The sequence below is a fragment of the Somniosus microcephalus genome, unplaced genomic scaffold (genome assembly GCF_052327205.1).
Source record: "Somniosus microcephalus isolate GS21.2 unplaced genomic scaffold, FLI_Smic_1.0 unresolved_chr2, whole genome shotgun sequence".
Lineage (NCBI taxonomy): Eukaryota > Metazoa > Chordata > Chondrichthyes > Squaliformes > Somniosidae > Somniosus > Somniosus microcephalus.
Window position 1 is genome coordinate 11,983,627 of NW_028225180.1, and position 26,398 is coordinate 12,010,024.

The 26,398-nt window shown below is 48.2% G+C and overlaps 1 protein-coding gene across 1 annotated transcript in view; it reads right to left on the reverse strand.

Moving 5' to 3' along the window:
- Positions 1–26,398, reverse strand: part of LOC147092115 (AMP deaminase 3-like) — a gene marked incomplete at its 5' end in the record, with an annotated part of 74,530 nt that overhangs the window by 20,655 nt on the left and 27,477 nt on the right. Inside the window, 4 exons of the mRNA XM_085975557.1 lie at positions 3,367–3,521; positions 9,947–10,120; positions 11,462–11,582; positions 12,928–13,088. Coding sequence (XP_085831683.1) covers positions 3,367–3,521; positions 9,947–10,120; positions 11,462–11,582; positions 12,928–13,088 — 611 coding nt within the window. The remainder of the gene's footprint in view (positions 1–3,366; positions 3,522–9,946; positions 10,121–11,461; positions 11,583–12,927; positions 13,089–26,398) is intronic.

Genomic DNA, 26,398 nt, shown 5'->3' on the forward strand with positions numbered 1-26,398 from the left:
CTTCCTACCCATGTCATTGGTCCCAATGTGAAACACGACCTCTGACTGTTCACCCTCCCCCTTCAGAATGCCCTGCAGCCGTTCAGTGACATCCTTGACCCTGGCACCAGGGAGGCAACAAACCATCCTAGAGTCACGTCTATGGCCACAGAAACGCCTATCTTACGATAGAATCCCCTACCACTAAGACCAATCTGATTGAATTTTTCGAGGGGGTGACTAGGTGTGTGGATGAGGGAAATGCTGTGGATGTGGTATACATGGACTTCAGTAAGGCTTTTGACAAAGTCCCGCATAGGAGACTGGTCAAGAAGGTAAGAGCCCATGGGATCCAGGGTGCCTTGGCACATTGGATCCTAAACTGGCTGAGTGGCAGGAGGCAGAGGGTGATGGTCGAAGGTTGCTTTTGTGACTGGAAGCCTGTGTCCAGTGGGTACCTCAGGGATCGGTGCTGGGTCCCTTGCTGTTTGTGATCTACATAAATGATTTGGATGAGAATGTAAAAGGTATGATCAGTAAGTTCGCAGATGACACGAAAATTGGTGGGGTGGTAAATTGCGAGGAGGAAAGCCTCAGGCTACAGGATGATATAAACGGGTTGGTCAGATGGGCGGAAAAGTGGCAAATGGAATTTAACCCTGAAAAGTGCGAGGTGATGCATTTTGGACGGACAAATAAGGCAAGGGAATACACAATGAGTGGTAGGACCCTAGGAAGTACAGAGGGTCAGAGGGACCTTGGTGTACATGTACATAGATCCCTGAAGGCAGCGGAACAGGTAGATAAGGTGGTTAAAAAGGCATATTGGATACTTGCTTTCATTAGCCGAGGCATAGAATATAAGAGCAGGGAGGTTATGATGGAGCTGTACAAAACGCTGGTAAGGCCACAGCTGGAGTACTGTTTGCAGTTCTGGTCGCCTCACTATAGGAAGGATGTGATTGCTTTGGAGAGGGTGCAGAGAAGATTCACCAGGATGTTACCTGGGATGGAGCGCCTCAGCTATGAAGAAAGACGAAACAGGCTGGGGTTGTTTTCCTTGGAGCAAAGAAGGCTGAGGGGGGACCTGATTGAGGTGTACAAAATGATGAGGGGCATAGATAGGGTAGATAAAGAGGAACTTTTCCCCTTAGTAGGGGGGTCAATAAAAAGGGGGCATAGATTCAAGGTAAGGGGCAGGAGGTTTAGAGGGGATTTGAGGAGGAACTTTTTCACCCAGAGGGTGGTTGGAGTCTGGAACTCACTGCCTGAAAGGGTGGTAGAGGCAGGAACCCTCACAACATTCAAGAAGCATTTGGATGAGCACTTGAAATGCCATTGCATACAAGGCTATGGACCAAATGCTGGAAAATGGATTAGATTGGACAGGGCTTGATGGACGGTGCAGATACGATGGGCTGAAGGGCCTCTTTCTGTGCTGTAAAACTCTATGACTCTATGACACTATTGCTCTCCCACTCTTTTTCCTCCCTTGCTGAGCAGCAGAAGCACCCCTGGTGCCAGGAAGTTTGCTGCTGCTGCCTTCCTCTGGTAAGTCATCCCCCTCAACAGTATCCGAATCGGTATACCTGTTTGAGAGGGGGATGGCCACAGGGGTCCCCTGCACTACCTGCCTGCCCCTACTGCTCTGCCTGATGGTCACCCATTTCCCTTCTGCCTGTGCAGCCCTTACCTGTGGGGTGACCACCTCACTAAACGTGTTATCCACGACCCTCTCAGCATCGTGAATGCTCCAAAGCCCATCCATCCGCAGCTCCAGCGCCGCAATGCGGTCTGCTAGTAGCTGCAGCTGGATGCATTTCTGGCACACAGAGAGAGAAAGAGAGACAGCGAAAGAGAGACCAAGAGAGAGAGAGAGCCAGAGAAATAGACACACATGGAGAGAGACAGAGAGACAGAGAGAGAGAGAGAGAGAAAGACAGAGAGAGAAAGTGATAGAGAGAGAGAGAGAAAGACAGGCTAAGATACAGACATAGACACAGAGAGACAGACAGAGCAAAAGATAGGGAGAGAGAGTGGAGAGAGAGACAGAAAGAGACAGAGAGTGAGTCAGAGAGAGAGAGAGAGACAGAGAGAGAGAAAGGGGGACAGAGGGACAGAGAGAGAGAAACAGAGAGAGAGAGACGGAGAGAGAGAGAGACAGAGAGAGAGAGTGACAGAGAGAGCGAGAGTGACAGAGAGAGAGAGTGACAGAGAGAGAGAGTGACAGATAGAGAGTGACAGAGAGAGAGAGAGAGTAACAGAGTGAGAGAGTAACAGAGACAGAAAGAGACACAGAGAGAGAGTGACAGAGAGAGAGTGACAGAGAGAGAGTGAAAGAGAGAGAGTGACAGAGAGAGAGTGACAGAGAGAGAGAGTGACAGAGAGAGAGAGTGACAGATAGAGAGTGACAGAGAGAGAGTGACAGAGAGAGAGTGAAAGAGAGAGAGTGACAGAGAGTGACAGAGAGAGAGAGTGACAGAGAGAGAGTGACAGAGAGAGAGTGAAAGAGAGAGAGTGACAGAGAGAGAGCGTGACAGTGAGAGAGAGTGACAGATAGAGAGTGACAGAGAGAGAGTGACAGAGAGAGAGTGACAGAGAGAGAGAGTAACAGAGCGAGAGAGTGACAGACAGAGACAGAAAGAGACAGAGAGAGAGAGTGACAGAGCGAGAGAGTGACAGAGAGAGAGAGTGACAGAGCAAGAGAGTGACAGACAGAGACAGAAAGAGAGTGACAGAGAAAGAGTGACAGAGAGACAGAGAGAGAGAGACAGACAGAGAGAGAGAGTGAGATAGAGAGAGAGAGAGACAGAGAGAGAGACAAAGAGAGAAAGAGAGAGAGAGACATAGCGAGGGACAGAGAGAGGGACAGAGAGAGGGACAGGGAGAGAGAGGGGAAGGGGAAAGAGAGAGGGGAGAGAGAGAGGGGGAGAGAGAGAGAGGGGAGAGAGAGGGGGAGAGGGAGAGCAGGGGAGAGAGAGAGGGAGGAGAGAGAGGGGAAAGAGAGAGGGGAGAGAGAGAGGGGGAGAGAGAGAGAGGGGAGAGAGAGAGTGTGGAGAGAGGGAGAGCGAGGGAGAGAGAGGAAGAGAGAGAGAGGACAGAGAGAGTGGGAGAGAGAGGAAGAGAGAGGCGAGAGAGAGGGGGAAGAGAGAGAGACAGGGAGAGGGAGAGAGAGGGGGAGGGAGAGAGAGAGAGGAAGAGAGGGAGAGAGAGAGAGGAAGAGAGAGAGAGGAGAGAGCGAGAGGAGAGAGAGAGGGGGAGAGAGGAAGAGAGTGGAAGAGAGAGGAAAGAGAGATAGGGGAGAGAGAGAGAGGGGGATACAGTGAGGGGGAAGAGAGAGAGAGAGAGAGAGAAAGGGAGAGAGGAGGGAGAGAGCCAGTGGTCTGCCCAGTGCTGGGACTGGACTCTCGGTTACTGAAGGATCTCCTCACCTGGTGTGACAGGCCGCTCTGTTTGACGCTGTTCCTCGCGATCTCACACATGTCACAGGTGGTGAGTTTCCAAAACTGAGCGGCCACTGCATATTCCTCGATCAGAGCCTCCTGTGTGGGAAGGACACGGTTAGAGACTGGGGGTAATACAGGGGGAAACTCCCCCCTTCTCCCCCAGATCAGACCCTCCTGTGTGGGAAAGTACACGGTTAGAGACTGGCGGATAATACAGGGGGAAACTCCCCCCTTCTCCCCCAGATCAGACCCTCCTGTGTGGGAAAGTACACGGTTAGAAACTGGCGGATAATACAGGGGGAAACTCCCCCCTTCTCCCCCTGATCGGACCCTCCTGTTGGGGAAAGGACATGGTTAGAGACTGGGGGGTAATACAGGGGGAAACTCACCCCTTCTCCCCCTGATCGGACCCTCCTGTGTGGGAAAGTACACGGTTAGAGACTGGGGGCTATACAGGGGGAAACTCCCCCCTTCTCCCCCCGATCAGGTCCTCCTGTGTGGGAGGGGCATGTCTAGAGGCAGGGCGGGGAGAATCTCACCTCTTCTCCTCACCGCTGGTGTACAGGGTCAGTGGGCAGAAGATGCCACCCCCGTAATCTCACACAAATGCCCCTTCTTCACTTGTGAACCCCGGAACCCATTGTTAGATGGACATTCGACTGGGAAGGCATCACAGCGGAGCCTGATTGCCCCCCGACATCCACAATTCCACCGACACTTTGCAGCGGGAGTCACTGTACACTGATGAGGAGCAGGGGCCCTGGCAGATTTCAGCTAACTCAGCACAGACCGGGGATGTAGATTGGGCCGTTCCTGCTCTGTGTGTGTGTGGGGCTCAGGACCACACCGGCTGTGAGATCAGCTCACTCAGCACAGGCCGGGGATGGAGCCTGGGCCCTTCCTGCTCTGTGTGTGAGGCTCAGTACCTAGGATTCCACAGGATATACAGCACAGAAACAGGCCATTCGGCCCAACCAGTCCATGCCGGCGTTGATGCTCCACTCGAGCCTCCTCCCATCCTTCCTCATCTAACTCTCTGTGTAACCCTCTATTCCCTTCTCTTCATATGTTTGTCCAGCCTCCCCTTAAATGTATCCATACTATTTGCCTCAACCACTCCCTGTGGCAGCGAGCTCCACATTGTAATGTATATACCTTTAAGGGGGGAACTATCTTTTACAGCTCATGTATACTGCAGTACCGGCAGTGCCCACACCTGTATATAGCACTGAGTAGTAATCTGTACAGATCAGTTCCCGTATGCGCCACGTTGAGTAAACACCTGTTGTACCGTTCTCCTGCAGTCTGTGTCTTATACACAGACACAACATTGGCGACAAGGCAAGTTCGAACCTATTTACAACTCTGCATCACCTCCCGGGGATTCGTTCCTGGAGATCAGTGGATTGGAGGTCAAGGCCAGAGACTCGGGCGTCGACTACGGGCAACCGCCCAGTCATCCAGCAGAGACTCGAGAATTGCGGGGGAGGCTGTCGAGAGCCAGGCTTGGCTTTCCAGTCGAGGTGGTCCAGCGAAACGGGCTGGCAACAGGTAGTGCGCAGATCCTTCCTGGACAGCGGCGGGCTAGAGCCCGACCGAGCGGCACAGCAAAGGGCCGAGCAGCGTCGACGGGGGAGAGAGAAAGAGGGCAGAGCGCACAGGGCGCAGCCGGTGTTCAGGGGCCGAGCAGCATCGAAGAGAGGGAGAGAGAGATGCGCAGAAACCCGCGAGGCGCCGCCATTGCCGCGAGGATCGCCAAGAGCGGCGTTGGCAGCAGCGCAGGAGAAGCGTGCAGAAACCTACAGGGCGCCGCCATTGCCACGGGAACCGCCGTGAGCGGCATTGGCAGCAGCGGGGGAGGAAGGAAAGCACGGGAGACGCCATTTTAAGCCATTGGGAGACGCCATTTTAAACCACGCCCAAAATGCCAAAGAGTGGCAGTATCACCGCGTTTGACAATGAAGTCGAAGATTGGACTACATCTGTCGAACGAAGAGAGGTATACTGCCAGGCAAATGAGGTGTCAGATGACAAGAAAGCGTCGGTATTGTTAAATTTAATGGGTGCAAAGACGTATGGCTTATTACGAAATCTAGTAACCCCAACGAAGCCAATGGAAAAGAGTTTTGAAGACATAGTAACGATACTACAGGAACATTTAAACCCCACACCGCTGCTGATAGCAGAAAGATTCAAGTTTCACAAACGGAACCAGCATAAGGATGAAAGCAATGCTGATTATTTAACAGAATTGTGCAAACTATCGAAACACTGCCAGTTTGGAGCGGGACTGGCAGATACCTTAAGGGACAAGTTTGTGTGTGGGCTTCAAAGCGAAGGAACCCAGAAACGGCTTTTATCTGAAAAGGACCTCACGCTGGAAAAGGCTTTCAGCATTGCGGTATCATATGAAGCAGCAGCACGGGGCGCTGCAGAGATACAACAGAGGCCGCAAGAATATGGCACAAACGAAATGTCATATGGAACAGAGAAGTGCTATCGCTGCGGCAGAACAAAACACGACCAGAATGATTGCTGGTTCAAAGACAAAGTGTGCAGACAGTGTGGAAAAGTAGGACACATAGCACGAGTCTGCAGGTCGGGAAAGAAAACCAGCAATAAGAGACCTACCAAAGGAAAGTACAAGAAGGTACATAAGATGACGGAGAATAGTTCAGACGAACAAAAGAGTGATAACGACTCCGAAAGCAGGGAACTGAGTTGTCTGAAACTATATAATGTGATCACAACGGAGGATCACCGAACCATTTGGGTCACTCTTAAGATAGCAGGAGTCCAGGTAAAGATGGAATTGGACACAGGATCAGCCCTAACAGTCATAAACTGACGGGACGACGAGCGGCTATTCTCACACATACCCTTGAGAGACACAAAAATTATTTTGAAGGCGTACACGGGGCAAAAAGTCTACCCCAAAGGAAAAATAAGGGTGACCGTTATATATAACGGTAAGGAAACACCAGAACTAGACCTGTATGTATTGCAAGATGGAGGACCACCATTACTGGGATGTGAATGGATCCGGAAAATACAACTGGATTGGCATTCCATACAGGCACTGACTGTGGCTGACAAAAAGGATGACAACGTCACACCTGGGCGACTGTCAAAGATCCTAACTGACGCGAAAGAAGTGTTCCAGCAAGGACTCGGAACACTAAAAGGCATGACAGCGACAATTAAAATTGAAGAAAACGCAAGCCCAAAATTTTTGAAGGCCAGACCGATACCTTATGCGATCCGCCCAGCCGTCAAAGCAGAGCTGGAGAGTCTGGAACGTTCAGGTGTACTGTCCAAGGTAGACTGGAGCGAGTGGGCTACACCCATCGTCCCTGTGATGAAAAAGTCGTTGAGCAGCACGCCTGGGGAACCAAGGAAGGTTCGCATCTGTGGGGACTTTAAGGTAACAGTGAACCCGGTCCTTCACACCGTACAATATCCACTTCCACAGATTGAAGATATTTTCGCCTCGCTATCTGGAGGGAAACGCTTCACTAAGATTGATCTGGCCCAGGCGTATCTGCAAATGGAGGTAGAAGAAGCATCAAAAAAATACCTCACAATCAACACCCATAAAGGTCTCTACCAATACAACCGGCTGGTATTTGGGGTAGCATCAGCTCCGGCTATTTGGCAGAGGGCAATGGAACAAGTCCTGCAAGGGATCCCAGGGACCCAGTGTTATTTGGACGACATCCTGGTCACGGGCGAAAATGACAGTGATCACCTTGCCAACCTGGAGCAGGTGCTCACTAGATTGCAGGAATATGGGCTCCGAGCTAACCGCCCCAAATGCGAGTTTTTTAGAAAAGAGATCTCGTATTGTGGCCACGTTATCGATAAAGAGGGGTTACATAAGTCCCCAGAGAAGATTGAGGCAGTAGTCAAGGCTCCAGCACCAGAAAATGTGTCACAACTGAGGTCGTTCCTCGGGCTGGTAAACTACTATCATAAGTTCTTGCCAAATTTGTCTACAATACTACACCCACTGAACACCCTACTGCAAACTGGGGTGCCATGGAAGTGGAGTGACGAATGTAGACGAGCTTTCCAGAAGAGCAAAACACTAATCACATCGAAAGAGGTATTGGCCCATTACAACCCGGCATTACCAATTCATTTAGCATGTGATGCGTCACCCTATGGCATTGGAGCGGTGCTGTTGCACAAATTCTCGGACGGCTCAGAGAGGCCAATAGCCTTTGCGTCACGATCACTAACCTCAGCCGAGCGTAACTACGCCCAGATTGACAGGAAGGCCCTCAGCCTAGTGTGGGGAGTGAAAAAGTTCAATCACTATCTGCACGGGCAGAAATTCACCTTGCCGACTGATCACCAGCCTCTTGTCTCCATTTTTAATCCAAAGAAGGGCGTTCCGGTGATGACTGCGCAACGACTACAAAGATGGCCACTTTTTCTAGGGGTGCACCACTATGAGATTGAATATAAGGGCACGAAACAGCATGGAAATGCTGATGGGCTATCACGCTTGCCACTGCCTACTGCAGAGGAAGCACCAGCAGTGGATCCTGTTGAAATATTCCATTCGACTATAGTTGAATGCCTACCGGTAACGAACGCTTGTATCGAAAAGGAAACCCGAAATGACCCGACACTGTCTCGGGTATATGATTTGATGGTGAAGGGATGGCCAGCACATGGCGACTCACTGTTGCCAGCATTCTCGACAAGGAGAGAACAGCTGTCAGTGTGCCGGGGGACCTTGATGTGTGGATCCCGAGTGGTAATTCCACCCAAGTTAAGGGATAGAGTGCTCAATGAGCTTCATGAGGGTCATCTGGGAGGGGTAAAAATGAAAAGCCTAGCCAGGGCTTATGTGTGGTGGCCGGGAATCGATAAACAAATCGAGGACCTGACCAAGAGTTGCTCAGGATGCCAGAAAGTCCAAAATGCACCACCACAGGCCCCTCTACACCCATGGGAGTGGCCCTCGTCTCCATGGCAACGGGTGCATATTGATTTTGCTGGTCCATTCATGGACTCAATGTTTTTAATAGCCATGGATGCGCACTCGAAATGGCCTGAGGTCATCAAAATGTCCTCCACCACCACAGAAAAAACTATTGCAGTCCTACGGACCATTTTTGCCAGGAATGGCTTGCCAGAACAGATTTGCTCTGACAACGGACCACAGTTTGTGTCCGAAGAGTTCCGGAGGTTCTTGAAAAAGAATGGGGTAAGGCATTACACATCCGCCCCGTATCATCCAGCCACAAATGGATTGGCTGAGAGGTTCGTACAAACCTTTAAGAAGGCAATAAAGGCTATGTACAATGACAACATTCCGCTGCAGCACAAGGTGGACAATTTCCTGTTCGCCTACCGGAATGCGTCACATGCAGTTACCAACCAGGCCCCAGCCATGATGTTCTTTAACTGAAGGTTAAGATCTCGTCTGGATTTGCTCAGACCAAACGTACGAAGAGATGTTGAAAGTAAGCAATTCCAGCACATCCATGAGAAGCCAACAAGGAGCTTCAATGTAGGGCAACCAGTCTTGGCCAGCGACTACCGAACAGAAAAATGACAGTCAGGAACGATATGCACACGGCAGGGCCCCCTAATGTACACAGTGGACGTTGGGGAGAGCATCGTGAGATGCCATGCTGACCAGATCCTAGAGTCACAGGAACAAGTCAACCCCATGCCTCACCCATACGTACCTGGTGATGAACCCGACGTACAGTTCGCATCTACCCCAGAAACAGTAGCATCAGAAGCTGATGAACCAACCGACGACAGGGGGCCAGAATCGCCTCCGCACCAAGGGCAAGACACTCGGGAAAGGTACTATCCAGAAAGGATCAGGAAGCCTCCCAAAAGACTGAATATATAAATAGACTATTTTCAGCTAATGTTGCATGTTAAAAGTGTTAATTGTAATTTGTTTGATATTTAATTGTTAAATGAGTGTTATGGTACTGTTAATCTAAAAGGGGAGGAATTGTAATGTATATACCTTTAAGGGGGGAACTATCTTTTACAGCTCATGTATACTGTAGTACCGGCAGTGACCACACCTGTATATAGCACTGAGTAGTAATCTGTACAGATCAGTTCCCGTGTGAGCCACGTTGAGTAAACACCTGTTGTACCGTTCTCTTGCAGTCTGTGTCTTATTATACACAGACACAACACACATTCTCACCACTCTCTGGGTAAAGAAGTTTCTCCTGAATTCCCGATTGGATTTCTTGGTGACTATCTTATATTGATGGCCTCTAGTTATGTTCTTCCCCACAAGTGGAAACACTCTCTCTGTATCCACTCGATCAAAACCTGTCATAATTTTAAAGACATCTATTATGTCACCCCTCAGCCTTCTCTAGAGAAAAGGGACCCAGCCTGTTCACCCTTTCCTGATATGTAAACCCTCGCAGATCTGGTATCATCCTTGTAAATCTTCTCTGCACCCTCTCCAGTGTCTCTATATCCTTTTGATATTATGGTGACAATTGCTCTGGTCCTTTGGCACAAACCTTGGTGAAGTGGAAGAGCAGAGGGTCATCGGTGGAGAGAGAGAGCATCAGGCCGGTCTGAAAGAGTTGGTAAAAGGGGCTCTGCCCGTACTCCAGGAACAGGCTGTTGTTACTCAGTGGTGACATAGCGATCGGGATCTGCGCCAAGTAATAGAGGTACTGAAGGGCTGGATCCTGAGAGAGAGGGAGAGAGAGAGAGGCAGAGAACAGGAAAATGTTACCCTGACAGTGTATCCCACACGTTATACCCAGTGCCAGCATCGAGTGCTCCCAGGGCAGGTACAGCACGGGTTAGATACAGTGTAGAGCTCCCTCTACATTACCCTGACAGTGTGTCCCCCACTTTCTACCCAGTGTCAGCATCGAGCGCTCCCAGGGCAGGTACAGCATGGGTTAGATACAGTGTAGAGCTTCCTCGACATTACCCTGACAGTGTGTCCCCCACTTTCTACCCAGTGTCAGCATCGAGCGCTCCCAGGGCAGGTACAGCATGGGTTAGATACAGTGTAGAGCTCCCTCGACATTACCCTGACTGTGTGTCCCCATTTTATACCCAGTGTCAGCATCGAGCGCTCCCAGGGCAGGTACAGCACGGGTTAGATACAGTGTAGAGCTCCCTCGACATTACCCTGACTGTGTGTCCCCATTTTATACCCAGTGTCAGCATCGAGCGCTCCCAGGGCAGGTACAGCACGGGTTAGATACAGTGTAGAGCTCCCTCTACATTACCCTGACAGTGTGTCCCCACTTTATACCCAGTGTCAGCATCGAGCGCTCCCAGGGCAGGTACAGCATGGGTTAGATACAGTGTAGAGCTCCCTCTACATTACCCTGACAGTGTGTCCCCCACTTTATACCCAGTGTCAGCATCGAGCGCTCCCAGGGCAGGTACAGCACGGGTTAGATACAGTGTAGAGCTCCCTCTACATTACCCTGACAGTGTGTCCCCACTTTATACCCAGTGTCAGCATCGAGCGCTCCCAGGGCAGGTACAGCACGGGTTAGATACAGTGTAGAGCTCCCTCGACATTACCCTGACTGTGTGTCCCCATTTTATACCCAGTGTCAGCATCGAGCGCTCCCAGGGCAGGTACAGCACGGGTTAGATACAGTGTAGAGCTCCCTCTACATTACCCTGACAGTGTGTCCCCACTTTATACCCAGTGTCAGCATCGAGCGCTCCCAGGGCAGGTACAGCACGGGTTAGATACAGTGTAGAGCTGCCTCTACATTACCCTGACAGTGTGTCCCCCACTTTATACCCAGTGTCAGCATCGAGCGCTCCCAGGGCAGGTACAGCACGGGTTAGATACAGTGTAGAGCTCCCTCTACATTACCCTGACAGTGTGTCCCCACTTTATACCCAGTGTCAGCATTGAGTGCTCCCAGGGCAGGTACAGCGCGGGTTAGATACAGTGTAGAGCTGCCTCTACATTACCCTGTCAGTGTGTCCCCACTTTATACCCACCTGTACCCCTGGATACGGTGAAGCCTCTTTTGCGCTCAACCACTCACCTTTTTGAGCCGTAGCCCGTGAGAGATGTTGTCCGCTGTCAAGAATCCATCGACCAGGTGTGTGTGGGACCCAGCCTCTCCGCAGTGCGGCCGGTACAGGAACGTGTTCATCCCACGCTCCCTAATTAAAGGAACACTGGAGCATCAAATCCCGCCGATCACAAAGACTGTGAGTTCCTACAATCTCTCCCCTTCCTTGCACACCCCCTCATGCCCCTGAAGATGCCGAGTCCTCGGGGGCACAGGGCCCAGTCCCGTTGAGTGGACCTACTTCGAATGTGCTCCCGCCTGCTCAATATCGGCAGGCTGTCTGGCCACCTGGGGCATCACCCACTTGCCGATAGCTGTGCTGACTCTAGATGCCCGCACACACTCACACACACACAAACATACACACACACTCACACTCATTCTCACCCTCTCACACTCACTCATACACTCAAACTCATTCTCACTCTCTCACACTCACACACTTACTCACACTCACACACTCTCACACACCCACTCTCACACACCCACAATCTCACACACCCACACTCGCTCTGAGTCGCTCTCACACTTGATCTCACTCACAATCACATTCCCACACACACACTCACACTGATAGTCACACTGACACTAACACCCACACACTCCAACACACACTCCAACACACACTCCCACACTCACACCACACACTCACACACTCACACACTCCAAAACACACACACACTCACACTCACACACTTGCACACCCACACTCACACACACGCAATCACTCACACACACTGAGGCTCACACTGACACTGACGCTCACACAGACTCATACCTCTGACACACACTCACACTCACTCATATACATACACACACACACTCACACACGGGCACACACACACACTCATACACACTCACACTCAGTCACACACACACACTCACACCCACGCATCCACAAACTAACACACACACACCCACACTGAGACTCACATAGACACACACTCACACACTCACATTCACTCACCCACATTCACTCTCATACACACTTCCATACGCACACTCACACTCACACACATACACACTCCTACTCACACTCACATGCACTCACACGCATGCACACACCCTCACACATGCACACAGATACTCACACACACACACACACACGCAGACAAATACTCACACACTCACACACACACACACTCACACTTGCATCCACAAACACACACACTCATACATACACAGATACTCACACACACATTCCCACCCCACACACACAAGTGAGCACAAACATTTCCACGGACTCCCTCTCACACAGGCACATACACCCACATACACACACCAGCTAACTCAGGACTAGGCAGGGGATGAAGTCTGGGCCTTTCCTGCTATGTATGTGTGTGTGTGTGTGTGTGTGTCTGTGTGTGTGTGTGTGTGTGTGTGTGTACGGGGCCCAGTACCATTCCAGTTACCCTCAGCTGTGGGGCTCAGGTTACCTGCGGAGCTGGTTCAGCACTGCGATGTTACTGTACATGTAGTACTGGTAGTAACTGTATGGTGGGTTCTTCTTTGAGGTCCAACTAGGTGGGAGAGGGAGTTGAGGGAAGAATCCTTCATCAGTTTTGGACTCATCATCGACGCTGTCAAACGCAGTCACCTGGCAATAGAGAACACACCAAGTGTCAATCACCCAGTGAGGGAGAAATACTAGGCCCTGGTCCCAATAATCTTTGAAAATATAGGCCCTGGTCCCAGTAACCCAAAAAATATAGGCCCAGGTCCCAAAAACCTGTGAAAATATAGGCCCAGGTCCCAATAACCTGTGAAAATATAGGCCCAGGTCCCGATAACCTGTGAAGATATAGTCACAGGTCCCAATAACCTGTGAAGATATAGGGCCAGGTCCCAATAACCTGTGAAAATATAGGGCCAGGTCCCAATAACCTGTGAAAATATAGGCCCAGGTCGGAATAACCTGTAAAAATATAGGCCCAGGTCGGAATAACCTGTAAAAATATAGGCCCAGGTCCCAATAACCTGTGAAGATATAGGGCCAGGTCGGAATAACCTGTAAAATTATAGGCCCAGGTCCCAATAACCTGTAAAATTATAGGCCCAGGTCCCAATAACCTGTGAAAATATAGGCCCAGGTCGGAATAACCTGTAAAAATATAGGCCCAGGTCCCAATAACCTGTGAAAATATAGGCCCAGTTCCAAGTAACCTGAAAAATATAGGCTCACATCACAATAATCTGTAAAAATATAGGTCCAGGTCCAAATAACTTGTAAAAATATAGGGCCAGGTCCCAATAACCTGTAAACATAAAGGGCCAGGTCCCAATAACCTGTGAAAACATAGGCCCAGGTCCAAATAACCTGTAAACATATAGGCTGAGGTACCACTAACCTATGATAATATAGGCCCAGGTCACAATAAACAGTACAAATATAGGCCCAGGTCCCAATAGCCTGTAAAGATATACACCCAGGTCCTAAATACCTATTAAAATATAGGCCCATGCAGCAATAACCTGTAAAAATATATGCCTAGGTCCCAATAAACAGTAAAAATATAGGCCCAGGCCCCAATAACCTGTAAAAATATAGGCCCAGGTCCCAATAACCTGTAAAAATATAGGCCCAGGTCCCAATAACCTGAAAAATGATAGGTTGAGGTTCAAGTAACCTATACAGATATAGGCCCTGGTCCCAATAACATGAAAAATATAGGCCCAGGTCCCAATAACCTGTAAAAATATAAGCCCTGGTACCAACAACCTGTAAAAATATAGGTCCAGGTCCCAAATCCTGCAGAAATATAGGCCCAGGTCCCAATAACCTGAAAAATGATAGGTTGAGGTTCAAGTAACCTATACAAATATAGGCCCTGGTCCCAATAACATGAAAAATATAGGCCCTGGTCCCAATAACATGAAAAATATAGGCCCAGGTCCCAATAACCTGTAAAAATATAAGTCCTGGTACCAACAACCTGTAAAAATATAGGTCCAGGTCCCAAATCCTGTAGAAATATAGGCCCAGGTCCCGATAACCTGTAAAATATAGGTCCAATACCAATGACCTGTACAAATACAGGCCCAGGTCACAATAACCTGGAAAAATATAGGCCAAGGTCCCAACAACCAGTAAAAAAAAAGGCCCAGGTCCCAATACCCTGTGAAAATATAGGCCAAGGTACAAACAACCTGTAAAACTAAAGGCTCAGGTCCAGATAACCTGTGAAAATATAGGTCCAGGCCCCAATAGCCTGTAAATATATAGGTCCACGTCCCAATAACCTGTAAAAATATAGTCCACATTCCAATAACCTGTAAAAATACAGGGCCAGGTCCCAATAACCTGTGAAAATATAGGCCCAGGTCCTAATAAACTGTAAAAATGTAGGCCCAAGTCCCAATAACCTGTAAAAATACAGGCCAAGGTCCCAATAACCTATGAAAATATAGGCCCAGGTCCCATTAACCTATGGTATTTTAGGCCCTGGTCCCAATAACCTGTAAAAATATAGGCCCAGGTCCTAATAAAGTGTAAAAATATAGGCCCAGGTCCCAATAACCTGTAACAATATAGGCCCAGGTCCAAATAACCTGAAAAATATACACCCACATCACAATAATCTGTAAAATATAGGGCAAGGTCCCAATAACCTGTGAAAATGTAGGCCCAGGTCCTAGTAAACTGTAAAAATATAGGCCGAGGTCCCGATAACCTGTGAAAGCATAGGCCCAGGTCCCAATAACCTGTAAAAATGTAGGCCCAGGTCCCAATAACCTGTAAAAATGTAGGCCCAGGTCCCAATAACCTGTGAAAATATAGGCCCAGGTCCCAATAACCTGTACAAATATAGGCCCAGGTCCCAATAACCTGTAAAAATGTAGGCCCAGGTCCCAATAACCTGTAAGAACATAGGCCCAGGTTCCAATAACCTGTACAAATATAGGCCCAGGTCCCAATAACCTGAAAAAATATAGGCCCAGGTCAAAGTAACCTGTAAAAATATAGGCCCAGGTCCCAATAACCTGTAAAAGTATAGGCCCAGGTCCCAATAACCTGAAAAAATATAGGCCCAGGTCAGAGTAACTTGTTAAAATATAGGCCCAGGTCCCAATAACCTGTAAAAGTATAGGCCCAGGTCCCAATAACATGTAAAAATATAGGTCCAAAGCCAGTAACCTGTTAAAATATAGGCCCAGGTACCAAAAACCTGTTAAAATATAGGCCCAGGTCCCAATAACCTGTAAAAATATAGGTTCTGGTCACAATAACCTGTAGAAATATAGGCCTAGGTCACAATAACCTGTAGAAATATAGGTACTGGTCACAATAACCTGTAAAAATATAGGTTCTGGTCACAATAACCTGTAAAAATATAGGTTCTGGTCACAATAACATGTAAAAATATAGGTTCTGGTCCCAATAACCTGTAAAAATATAGGCCCAGGTTGCAGTAACCTGTACAAATATAGGCCCAGGTCCTGATAACCTGTAAAAATATAGGTCCAATACCAATAACCTGTACAAATATAGGCCCAGGTCCCAATAACCTGGAAAAATATAGGCCCAGGTCCCGTTAACTTGTAAAAATTTAAGCCAAGGTACATTAAACCTGTTAAAATATAGGCCCTGGTCCCAGTGACCTGTTAAAATATAGGCCCAGGTCCCAATAACCTGTAAAAATATAGGTTCTGGTCACAATAACCTGTAGAAATATAGGCCTAGGTCACAAAAACCTGTAAAAATATAGGCCCTGGTCCCAATAACCTGTAAAAATATAGGCCCTGGTCCCAATAACCTGTAAAAATATAGGCCCACACCCTGATAACCTGTACAAATAAAGGCCCAGGTCCCAATACCCTGTAAAAATATAGGTACTGGTCACAATAACATGTAAAAATATAGGTTCTGGTCCCAATAACCTGTAAAAATTTAGGCCCAGGTTCCAATAAACTGTAAAAATATAGGCCCAGGTTGCAGTAACCTGTACAAATATAGGCCCAGGTCCTGATAACCTGTAAAAATATAGGTCCAATACCAATAACCTGTACAAATATAGGCCCAGGTCCCAATAACCTGGAAAAAAATAGCACCAGTTCCCAATAAACTGTGGAAATATAGACTGAGGTTGCAATAATCTGAAAAATATAGGCCAAGGTACCAACAACCTGTAAATATATAGGCCCAGGTCCCAATAACCGGTGAAACTATAGCCAAGTTCCAAAAAAGCTGTAACAATATAGTCCCAGGTCCCGATAGCCTATGAAAATATAGGTCCAGGTCCCAATAACCAGTAAAAATATAGACCCAGGTCCGAATAACCTGTACAAATATAGGCACACGTCCCGATAACTTGTAAAAATATAGTCCCAGGTCCCAGTAGCCTGTAAAAAAAAGGCCATGGTCCCGATAACCTGTAAAAATTTAGGCCGAGGTACCTTGAACCTGTTCAAATATAGGCCCTGGTCCCAGTAACCAGTTAAACTTTAGGCCCAGGTCCCAGTAACCTGTTAAAATATAGGCCCTGGTTCCAGTAACCTGTTAAAATATAGGTCCAGCTCCCAATAACCTGTAAAAATATAGGCCCACGTCCTGATAACTTGTAGAAATAAAGGCCCAGGCCCCAATAACCTGTAAAAATATAGGCCCAGGTCCCAATAACCTGTAAAAATATAGGCCCTGGTACAATAACCTGTAAAAATATAGGCCCACGTCCTGATAACCTGTACAAATAAAGGCCCAGGTCCCAATAACCTGAGAAAATATAGGTTCTGGTCACAATAACCTGTAAAAATATAGGCCCAGTTCCCAATAAACCATGGAAATATACGCCGAGGTCACAATAACCTGAAAAATATAGGCCAAGTTCCAAAAAACCTGTAACAATATAGTCCCAGGACCAGATAGCCTGTGAAAATATAGGTCCAGGTCCCAATAACCTGTTAAAATATAGGCCCAGGTCCCAATAACCTGTAAAAATATAGGCCCAGGTCCCAATAACCTGTAACATATAGGCCCAGGCCCAGGTACCAATAACCTGTAAAAATATAGGCCCAGGTTCCAGTAACCTGTACAAATATAGGCCCAGGTCCCGATAACCTGTAAAAATTTAGGCCGAGGTACCTTAAACCTGTTAAAATATAGGCCCAGGTCTCAAGAATCTGTGGAAATATAGACCCAGGTCGCAATACCCTGTGAATATATAGGCCCAGGTCCTGATAACCAGTGAAACTATAGGCCAAGTTCCAAATACCCTGTAACAATATAGGCCCAGGTCCCGATAGTCTGTGAAAATATAGGTCCAGGTCCCAATAACCTGTGAAAATATAGGTCCAGGTCCCAATAACCTGCAAAAATATAGGCCCAGGTCCCAATAATCCATAAAAATATAGGCCCAGGTCCCAATAATCCATAAAAATATAGGCCCAGGTCCCAATAACCTGTAGAAATATATGTCCAGGTCCCAATAACCTGTAAAAATATAGGCCCAGGTCCAAGTAACCTGAAAAATTTGGCCCACATCACAATAATCTGTAAAAATATAGATCCTGGTCCAAATAACCTGTAAAAATATTGGGCCAGGTCCCAATAACCTGTAAACATATAGGGCCAGGTCCCAATAACCTGTGAAAATATAGGCCCATGTCCTGATAAGGTGTTAAAATATAGGCCTGTGTCGGTACCTCCGGTTGTCCCTTACATTGAGATACATAATTCCCTTTAACTTACCTGTAAATGTATCTGTTACTGCACTCAGGCTTCATTCCTGTACTCTGCATGATGACGTCATGACATCAGAGCTCGGAACCCTCTGGCAGTAGAGCTCGGAACCTGCTGGCAGTTGAGCTCGGAACCTGCTGGCAGTTGAGCTCGGAACCTGCTAGCAGTTGAGCTCGGAACCTGCTAGCAGTTGAGCTCGGAAACTTTTAGTCAGTCCTCGTGACATCCCCGCTGGGGAACGACCTACACCACGGTGCTCCTACAGTCAGCCATCTTACCTGCTACCTTACCTGTTGTATTTAACCTGTTCCTGTAAATAAACAACTTATTTATAGTTCATCGAAGTCGAACTCGATTATTTAGTGGCGATGCACACGAATCGCTACATTGGTGACCCAATGACGTGAGTACGGGAGCTCATCAATTGCAACACTACAATTGGTGAACCCGTATCCGTGAACGTTTTTCACGGTAGCAACGCGCGCCTGAACCTCGTCTTCCCACAAGACGACCGACACACAACCGACGAACAACCACGGAAGAGCAGCCGCCTAACACCGATTCCTCCAAAGGCGACCCCGTCTTTGTGAACGTATTCGCAAGGTAAGCGCAGCCTGGAGCAGATCCCGTTTGACAAGGACAAAACTCAACCGGACCCCATTTTTTTGTGAGCAATTTTCACAAAAGAAGCACGCCATGGAAGCACCAGCCGTTTTGCTGTCGCTGCCGCAATCCAGGGAGCCACAGTCTCCCTCGTGCTTTATAAAGGTAGAAGCCCCATTCGACGAGAACATCGATGCGGCGCTGACCACGCACTTGCTTACGGTCTCCGTACTCGTCTTTCCTAACGCCACACGGATCGTCCACCTCTACGTCCAAAGCAACAGCAAGTATACATCTTTCCAAGCGCGGGGTACAGCATTTACGAGCACACAAGATCGGAGCGCGCGCTGCGGGGATACCATGAGGACTCACCCCCATGAAATATGAGGACCCATCCCTCGCGAACCACGAGGACCCATCCCTCGCATACCACGAGGACCCTGCCCTCGTGAAACACGAAGACTCGTTCCCCACCGACGACGCACCAGCCCGTCAGCCTGCTGGTTGTGTTACCTACCACACTTTACGGCGAGAAAGAGAAGCGTGCCGCCTTCTTGGCAGTTTTCCCCTCAACAAACGCAAACATCTACTGAGGCTGCAAACATTGAGGACAGGTCCAACGGGCATCCCGCGGCCGCGATCATCCACGTGAAAGTTGCTGTCCGCACCGATCACTGATCAACACAGCAACTTTTCACCCTCCGTTGTGTTATCGTCGTAGCACTATGGCACGCACCGTTCCGCGCTTTCCAACCTCCTGAAGGTTTCGCTCACCTGTCGGCGAGTTCACCGACCTCGCCTGTCAAGTCCTTCTGGATCGCCCGTCGGCGTTCCTGCAGATTTCGTCAGAACAAGGACTTGTTCCAACATCAACAGAGTCATCGCCCGCGACCGCCTGACTTGCCCGTCACTCTGACAAGGCCTGCTGTTTCGCACTTCTCCACGGTCCTTCACCTGACGGATAAACTTTATTCGCCATGACGCGCGTAAGGATCCGCTCACGAGCAGCATCTTCAGACCTCGCCTACCAAGTCGAGACAGCACGACCACTGTGACCACCAGCTCGTCAGACTATCTCATCCTTGGACTTTCGTTAAAGCGAATTCTGGGGGTCCTATGTGGCGGTACCACCGGTTGTCCCTTACATTGAGATACATAATTCCCTTTAACTTACCTTTAAATGTATCTGTTACTGCACTCAGGCTTCATTCCTGTACTCTGCGTGATGACATCATGACGTCAGAGCTCGGAACCTGCAGGCAGTTGAGCTCGGAACCTGCTGGCAGTTGAGCTTGGAACCTGCTAGCAGTTGAGCTCGGAAACTTTTAGTCAGTCCTCGTGGTGTCCCCGCTGGTGAAAGACCTACACCACGGTGCTCCTACAGTCAGCCATCTTACCTGCTACCTTACCTGTTGTATTTAACCTGTTCCTGTAAATAAACAACTTATTTATAGTTCGTCAAAGTCGAACTCGAGTATTTGTGGCGATGCACACGAATCGCTACAGGCCCAAGTTCCAATAACCGGTGAAACTACAGGCCAAGTTCCAAATAACCTGTAACAATATAGTCCCAGGTCCCGATAGCCTGTGAAAATATAGGTCCAGATCCCAATAACATGTAAAAATATAGGCCCAGGTTCCAATAATCCATAAAATATAGGCCCAGGTCCCAATAATCCGTAAAAATATAGGCCCAGGTCCCAATAACCTGTAGAAATATAGGCCCAGGTCCAAGTAACCTGAAAAATATAGGCCCAGGTCCCAATAACCTATGATAATATAGGCCCTGGTCCCAATAACCAGTAAAAATATAGGCCCTGGTCCCAATAACCAGTAAAAATATAGGCCCTGGTCCCAATAACCAGTAAAAATATAGGCCCAGGTCCAAGTAACCTGAAAAATATAGGCCCACATCACAATAATCTGTAAAAATATAGGTCCTGGTCCAAATAACCTGTAAACATATTGGGCCAGTTCCCAATAACCTGTAAACATATAGGTCCAGGTCCCAATAACCTGTGAAAATATAGGCCCATGTCCTGATAAGGTGTAAAAATATAGGCCCAAGTTCCAATAACCTGTGGAAAATATAGGCCCAGCTCCCAATAACCTGAAAATATAGGCCCAGGTCCCAATCACCTGTAAATATATAGTCCGAGGTACCAATAACCTATGATAATATAGGCACAGGTCCCAATAAACTGTACAAATATAGGCCCAGGTCTCAATAACCTGTAAAGATATACACCCAGGTCCTAAAAACCTATTAAAATATAGGCCCATGTACCAATAAACTGTAATAATATACGCCCACGTCCCAATAACTGGTAGAAATATAGGCCCAGGTCCCAATAACCTGTAGAAATATAAGTCCAGGTCCCAATAACATGTAAAAATATAGGCAAAGCAACAAGTAAACTGAAAAATATAGGCCCACATCACAATAATCTGTACAATATAGGCCCAGGTCTCAATAATCTGTGGAAATATAGACCCAGGTCGCAATACCCTGTGAATATATAGGCCCAGGTCCTGATAGCCTGTGAAAATATAGGCCCAGGCCCCAGTAACCTATACAAATATAGGCCCACATCCTGATAACCTGTACAAATATAGGCCCAGGTCCCAATAATCTGTAAAAATATAGGTTCTGGTCCAAATTACCTGTAATATTATAGGCCCAGGTCCCAATAACCTGTAAAAATATAATCCTGGTACCAACAGCCTGTAAAAATATAGGAGCAGGTCCCAATAACCCGGAAAAAAATAGGCCAAGATACCAACAACCTGTAAAAATATAGGCCCAGGTCTCAATAACCTGTGGAAATATAGGCCAAGGTACCAACAACCTGTAAAAATATAGGTCCAGGTCCCAATAACCTGTAAAAATATATGGCCTGGTCCCAGTAACCTGTGAAAATACAGGCCCAGGTCCTAATAAACTGTAAAAATAATGGCCCAAGTTCCAATAACTTGTAAAAATATAGGCCCAGGTCCCGATAACCTGTAAAAATATAGGCCCAGGTCCCAGTTACATGTACAAGTTTGGGCCCAGGTCGCAATTACCAGTAAAAATATCGCCCAGGTCGCAATAACCTGTGAAAATTTAGGCCCAGGTCCCAATAACCTGTGAAAATATAGGCCCAGGTCCCGATAACCAGTAAAAATATCAGCCCAGGTCGCAATAACCTGTAAAAATATAGGGCCAGGTCCCAATAACCTGTGAAAATATAGGCCCATTTCCCAACAACCTGTAGAAATATAGGGCCAGGTCCCAATAACCTGTGAAAATATAAGCCCAGGTCCTAAAAAGCTGTAAATATATAGGCCCGTCCCAATAACCTGTAAAAATATAGGCCCAGGTCCCAATAACCTGTAAAAATATAGGCCCAGGTCCCAATAACCTGTGATAATATAGGCCCTGGTCCCAATAACCAGTAAAAATATAGGCCCTGGTCCCAATAACCAGTAAAAATATAGGCCCAGGTACCAACAACCTGTAAATATATAGGCCCAGGTCCCAGTAACCTGTACAAATATAGGCCCAGGTCCCGATAACCTGTGAAAATATAGGCCCTGGCCTCAGCAACCTGTAAAAATATAGGCGCAGGTCCCAATAACCTGTAAAAATATAAGCCCAGGTCCAAATAACCTGAAAAATATAGGCCTGCGTCACAATAATCTGCTGAAATATAGGCCTGTGTCCCAATAACCTTTAAATATATAGGCCCAGGTCCAGATAACCTGTGAAATTATAGGCCCAGGCCCAAATACCCTGTAAAAATATAGGGCAAAGTCCCAATAACCTGTGAAAATAAAGGCCCAGGTCCCAATAACCTGTAAAAATATATGTCCTGGTCCCAATACCCTGTGATAATATAGGCCCAGGTCCCAACACAGGACTACTTGCATGCCAAACAACAGAAGCAACATGCGATAGACAGAGCTAAGCGATCTCACAAACATCAGATCAAATCAAAGCTCTGCAGTCCTGCCACATCCAGTCGTGAGTGGCGGTGGACAATTAAACAGTTAACAGGAGGAGGAGGCTCCAAAAATATCCCCATCCTCAATGATGGTGGAGCCCAGCACATGAGTGCAAAAGACAAGGCTGAAGCATTTGCAACTATCTTCAGCCAGAAGTGCCGAGTGGATGATCCATCTCGGCCTCCTCCTGAGGTCCCCAGCATCACAGATGCCAGTCTTCAGCCCATTCAATTCACTCCACGTGATGTCAAGAAACGGCTGAAGTCACTGGATACTGCAAAGGCTATGGGCCCTGACAACATTCCGGCAATAGTACAGGAGGCTTGTGCTCCAGAACTAGCTGTGCCCCTAGCCAAGCTGTTCCAGTACAGCTACAACACTGGCATCTACCCGGCAATGTGGAAAATTGCCCAAGTATGTCCTGTCTACAAAAAGCAGGACAAATCCGACCCGGCCAATTACCGTCCCATCAGTCTACTCTCAATCATCAGCAAAGTGATGGAAGGTGTCGTCGACAGTGCTATCAAGCGGCACTTACTCAGCAATAACCTGCTAACTGACGCCCAGTTTGGGTTCCGCCAGGGCCACTCAACTCCTGACCTCATTACAGCCTTGGTCCAAACATGGACAAAAGAGCTGAACTCAAGAGGTGAGGTGAGAGTGACTGCCCTTGACATCAAGGCAGCATTTGATCGAGTGTGGCATCAAGGAGCCCTAGCAAAACTGAAGTCAATGGGAATCAAGGGGAAAACTCTCCATTGGTTGGAATCATACCTAGCACAAAGGAAGTTGGCTGTGGTTGTTGGAGGTCATTCATCTCAATCACATGACATCACTGCAGGAGTTCCTCAGGGCAGTGTCCTAGGCCCAACCATCTTCAGCTGTTTCATCAATGACCTTCCCTCCATCATAAGGTCAGAAGTGGGGATTTTCGCTGATGATTGCACATTGTTCAGCACCATTCAAGACTCGTCAGATACTGACGCAGTCCGTGTCCATATGCAGCAAGACCTGGACAACATTCAGACTTGGGCTGACAAGTGGCAAGTAACATTCGCACCACACAAGTGCCAGGCAATGACCATCTCCAACAAGCGAGACTCTAACCATCTCCCCTTGACATTCAATGGCATTACCATCGCTGAATCCCCCACAATCAACATCCTGGGGGTTACCATTGATCAGAAACTGAACTGGACCAGCCATATAAATACTGTGGCTACAAGAGCAGGCCAGAGGCTGGGAATTCTGCGGCGAGTGTCTCACCTCCTGACTCCCCAAAGCCTTTCCACCATCTACAAGGCAAAAGTCAGGAGTGTGATGGAATACTCTCCACTTGCCTGGATGAGTGCAGCTCCAACAACACTCAAGAAGCTTGACACCATTCAGGCTAAAGCAGCCCGCTTGATTGGCACTCCATCCACCACCTTCAACATTCACTCCCTCCACCACCGGCGCACTGTGGCTGCAGTGTGTGCCATCTACAAGATGCACTGCAGCAACTCGCCAAAGCTCCTTCAACAGCACCTTCCAAACCCGCGACCTCTACCACTTAGAAGGACAAGGGCAGCAGACGCATGGGAACATCACCACTTATAAGTTCCCCTCCAAGCCACACACCATCCTGACTTGGACCTGTATCGCCGTTCCTTCACTGTCGCTGGGACAAAATCCTGGAACTCCCTTCCTAACAGCATTGTGGGTGTACCTACACCATACGGACTGCAGCGGTTCAAGAAGGCGGCTCACCACCATCTTCTCAAGGGCAATTAGGGATGGGCACTAAATGCAGGCCTAGCCAGTGACGCCCACATCCCATCAATGAATAAAAATAATAAAAATAACCTGTAAAAATATATGCTCTGGTCCCAATAACCTGTAGAAATATAGGCCCTGGACCCAATAATCTGTAAAAATAAAGGACCAGGTCCCAATAACCTGCAAAAATATAGGCCCAAGTCCAAGTAACCAGTGAAAATATAGGCCCAGGTCCAAATAACCTGAAAAATATAGGCCCAAATCCAAATAACCTGAAAAATATAGGCCCAGGTCCAAATAACCTGAAAAATATAGGAGCAGGTCCCAATAACCTGCAAAAATATAGGCCCAAGTCCAAGTAACCTGTGAAAATAGAGGCCCAGGTCCAAATAACCTGAAAAATATAGGTCCAGGTCCAAATAACCTGAAACATATAGGACCAGGTCCCAATAACCTGCAAAAATATAGGCCCAGGTCCAAATAACCTGAAAAATATAGGCCCAGGTCCAAATAACCTGAAAAATATAGGCCCAGGTCCAAATAACCTGAAAAATATAGGCCCAGGTCCAAATAACCTGAAAAATATAGGACCAGGTCCCAATAACCTACAAAAATATAGGCCCAGGTCCAAACAACCTGTGAATATATGACCCAGGTCCAAATCGCCATTAAAAATATAGGCCCAAATCCCAATAACCTGTGAATATATAGGCCCAGGTACCAATAACCTGTGAATATATAGGCCCAGGTCCCAATAACCTGTAAAAGTATAGGCCTAGATCCCAATAACCTGTAAAAATGTAGGCCCAGGTCCCAATGGCCTGCAGACATTATAGGCCCGAATAAGGCCTCATCTGGAGTCACAGTCCTGGGCACGGCAGCTCAGGAAGGATATACTGGCCTTGGACGGGGTGCAGCGCAGATTCACCAGAATTATGATGACAGTTTGAAGAGACTGGGCTTGTATTCCCTTGAGAATAGAAGATTAAGGGGTGATCTAATCGAGGTGTTTAAGATGATCAAAGCAGTTGATAAGGTAGATAGAGAGAAACTATTTTCTCTGGTGAGGGGAGCTAAATCAATGGCAGAGCATGCTCGAGGGGCTGAATGGCCTCATCCTGTTCCTATGTAGCAGGCTCGAGGGGCTGAATGGCTTCATCCTGTTCCTATGTAGCAGGCTCGAGGGGCGCAATGGCCTTCCTCCTGTTCCTATGTAACAGGCTCGAGGGGCTGAATGGCCTCTTCCTGTTCCTGTGTAACAGGCTCGAGGCGCTAAAAGGCCTCTTCCTGTTCCTGTGTAACAGGCTCGAGGGGCTGAATGGCCTCCTCCTGTGACTGTGTAACAGGCTCAAGGGGCTGAAAGGCCTCATCCTGTTCCTGTGTAACAGGCTCGAGGGGCTGAATGGCCTCCTCCTGTTCCGGTGTAACAGGCTCAAGGGGCTGAAAGGCCTCCTCCTGTTCCTGTGTAACAGGTTCGAGGGGGCTGAATGGCCTCCTCCTGTTACTGTGTAACAGGTTCGAGGGGGCTGAATGGGCCTCCTCCTGTTCCTGTGTAGCACGCTCGAGGGGCTGAATGGTCTCCTCCTGTTCCTGTGTAACAGGCTTGAGGGGTTGAATGGGCCTCCGACTGTTCCTGTGTAACAGGCTCGAGGGGTTGAATGGCCTCCTCCTATTCCTGTGTAACAGGCTCAAGGGGTTGAATGGCCTCCTACTGTTCCTGTGTAACAGGCTCGAGGGGCTGAATGGGCTTCCTCCTGTTCCTATGGTAACAGGCTCGAGGGGCTGAATGAGCCTCCTCCTGTTCCTATAGTAACAGGCTCGAGGGGGCTGAATGGACCTCCTCCTATTCCTGTGTAACAGGCTCAAGGGACTGAATGGCCTCC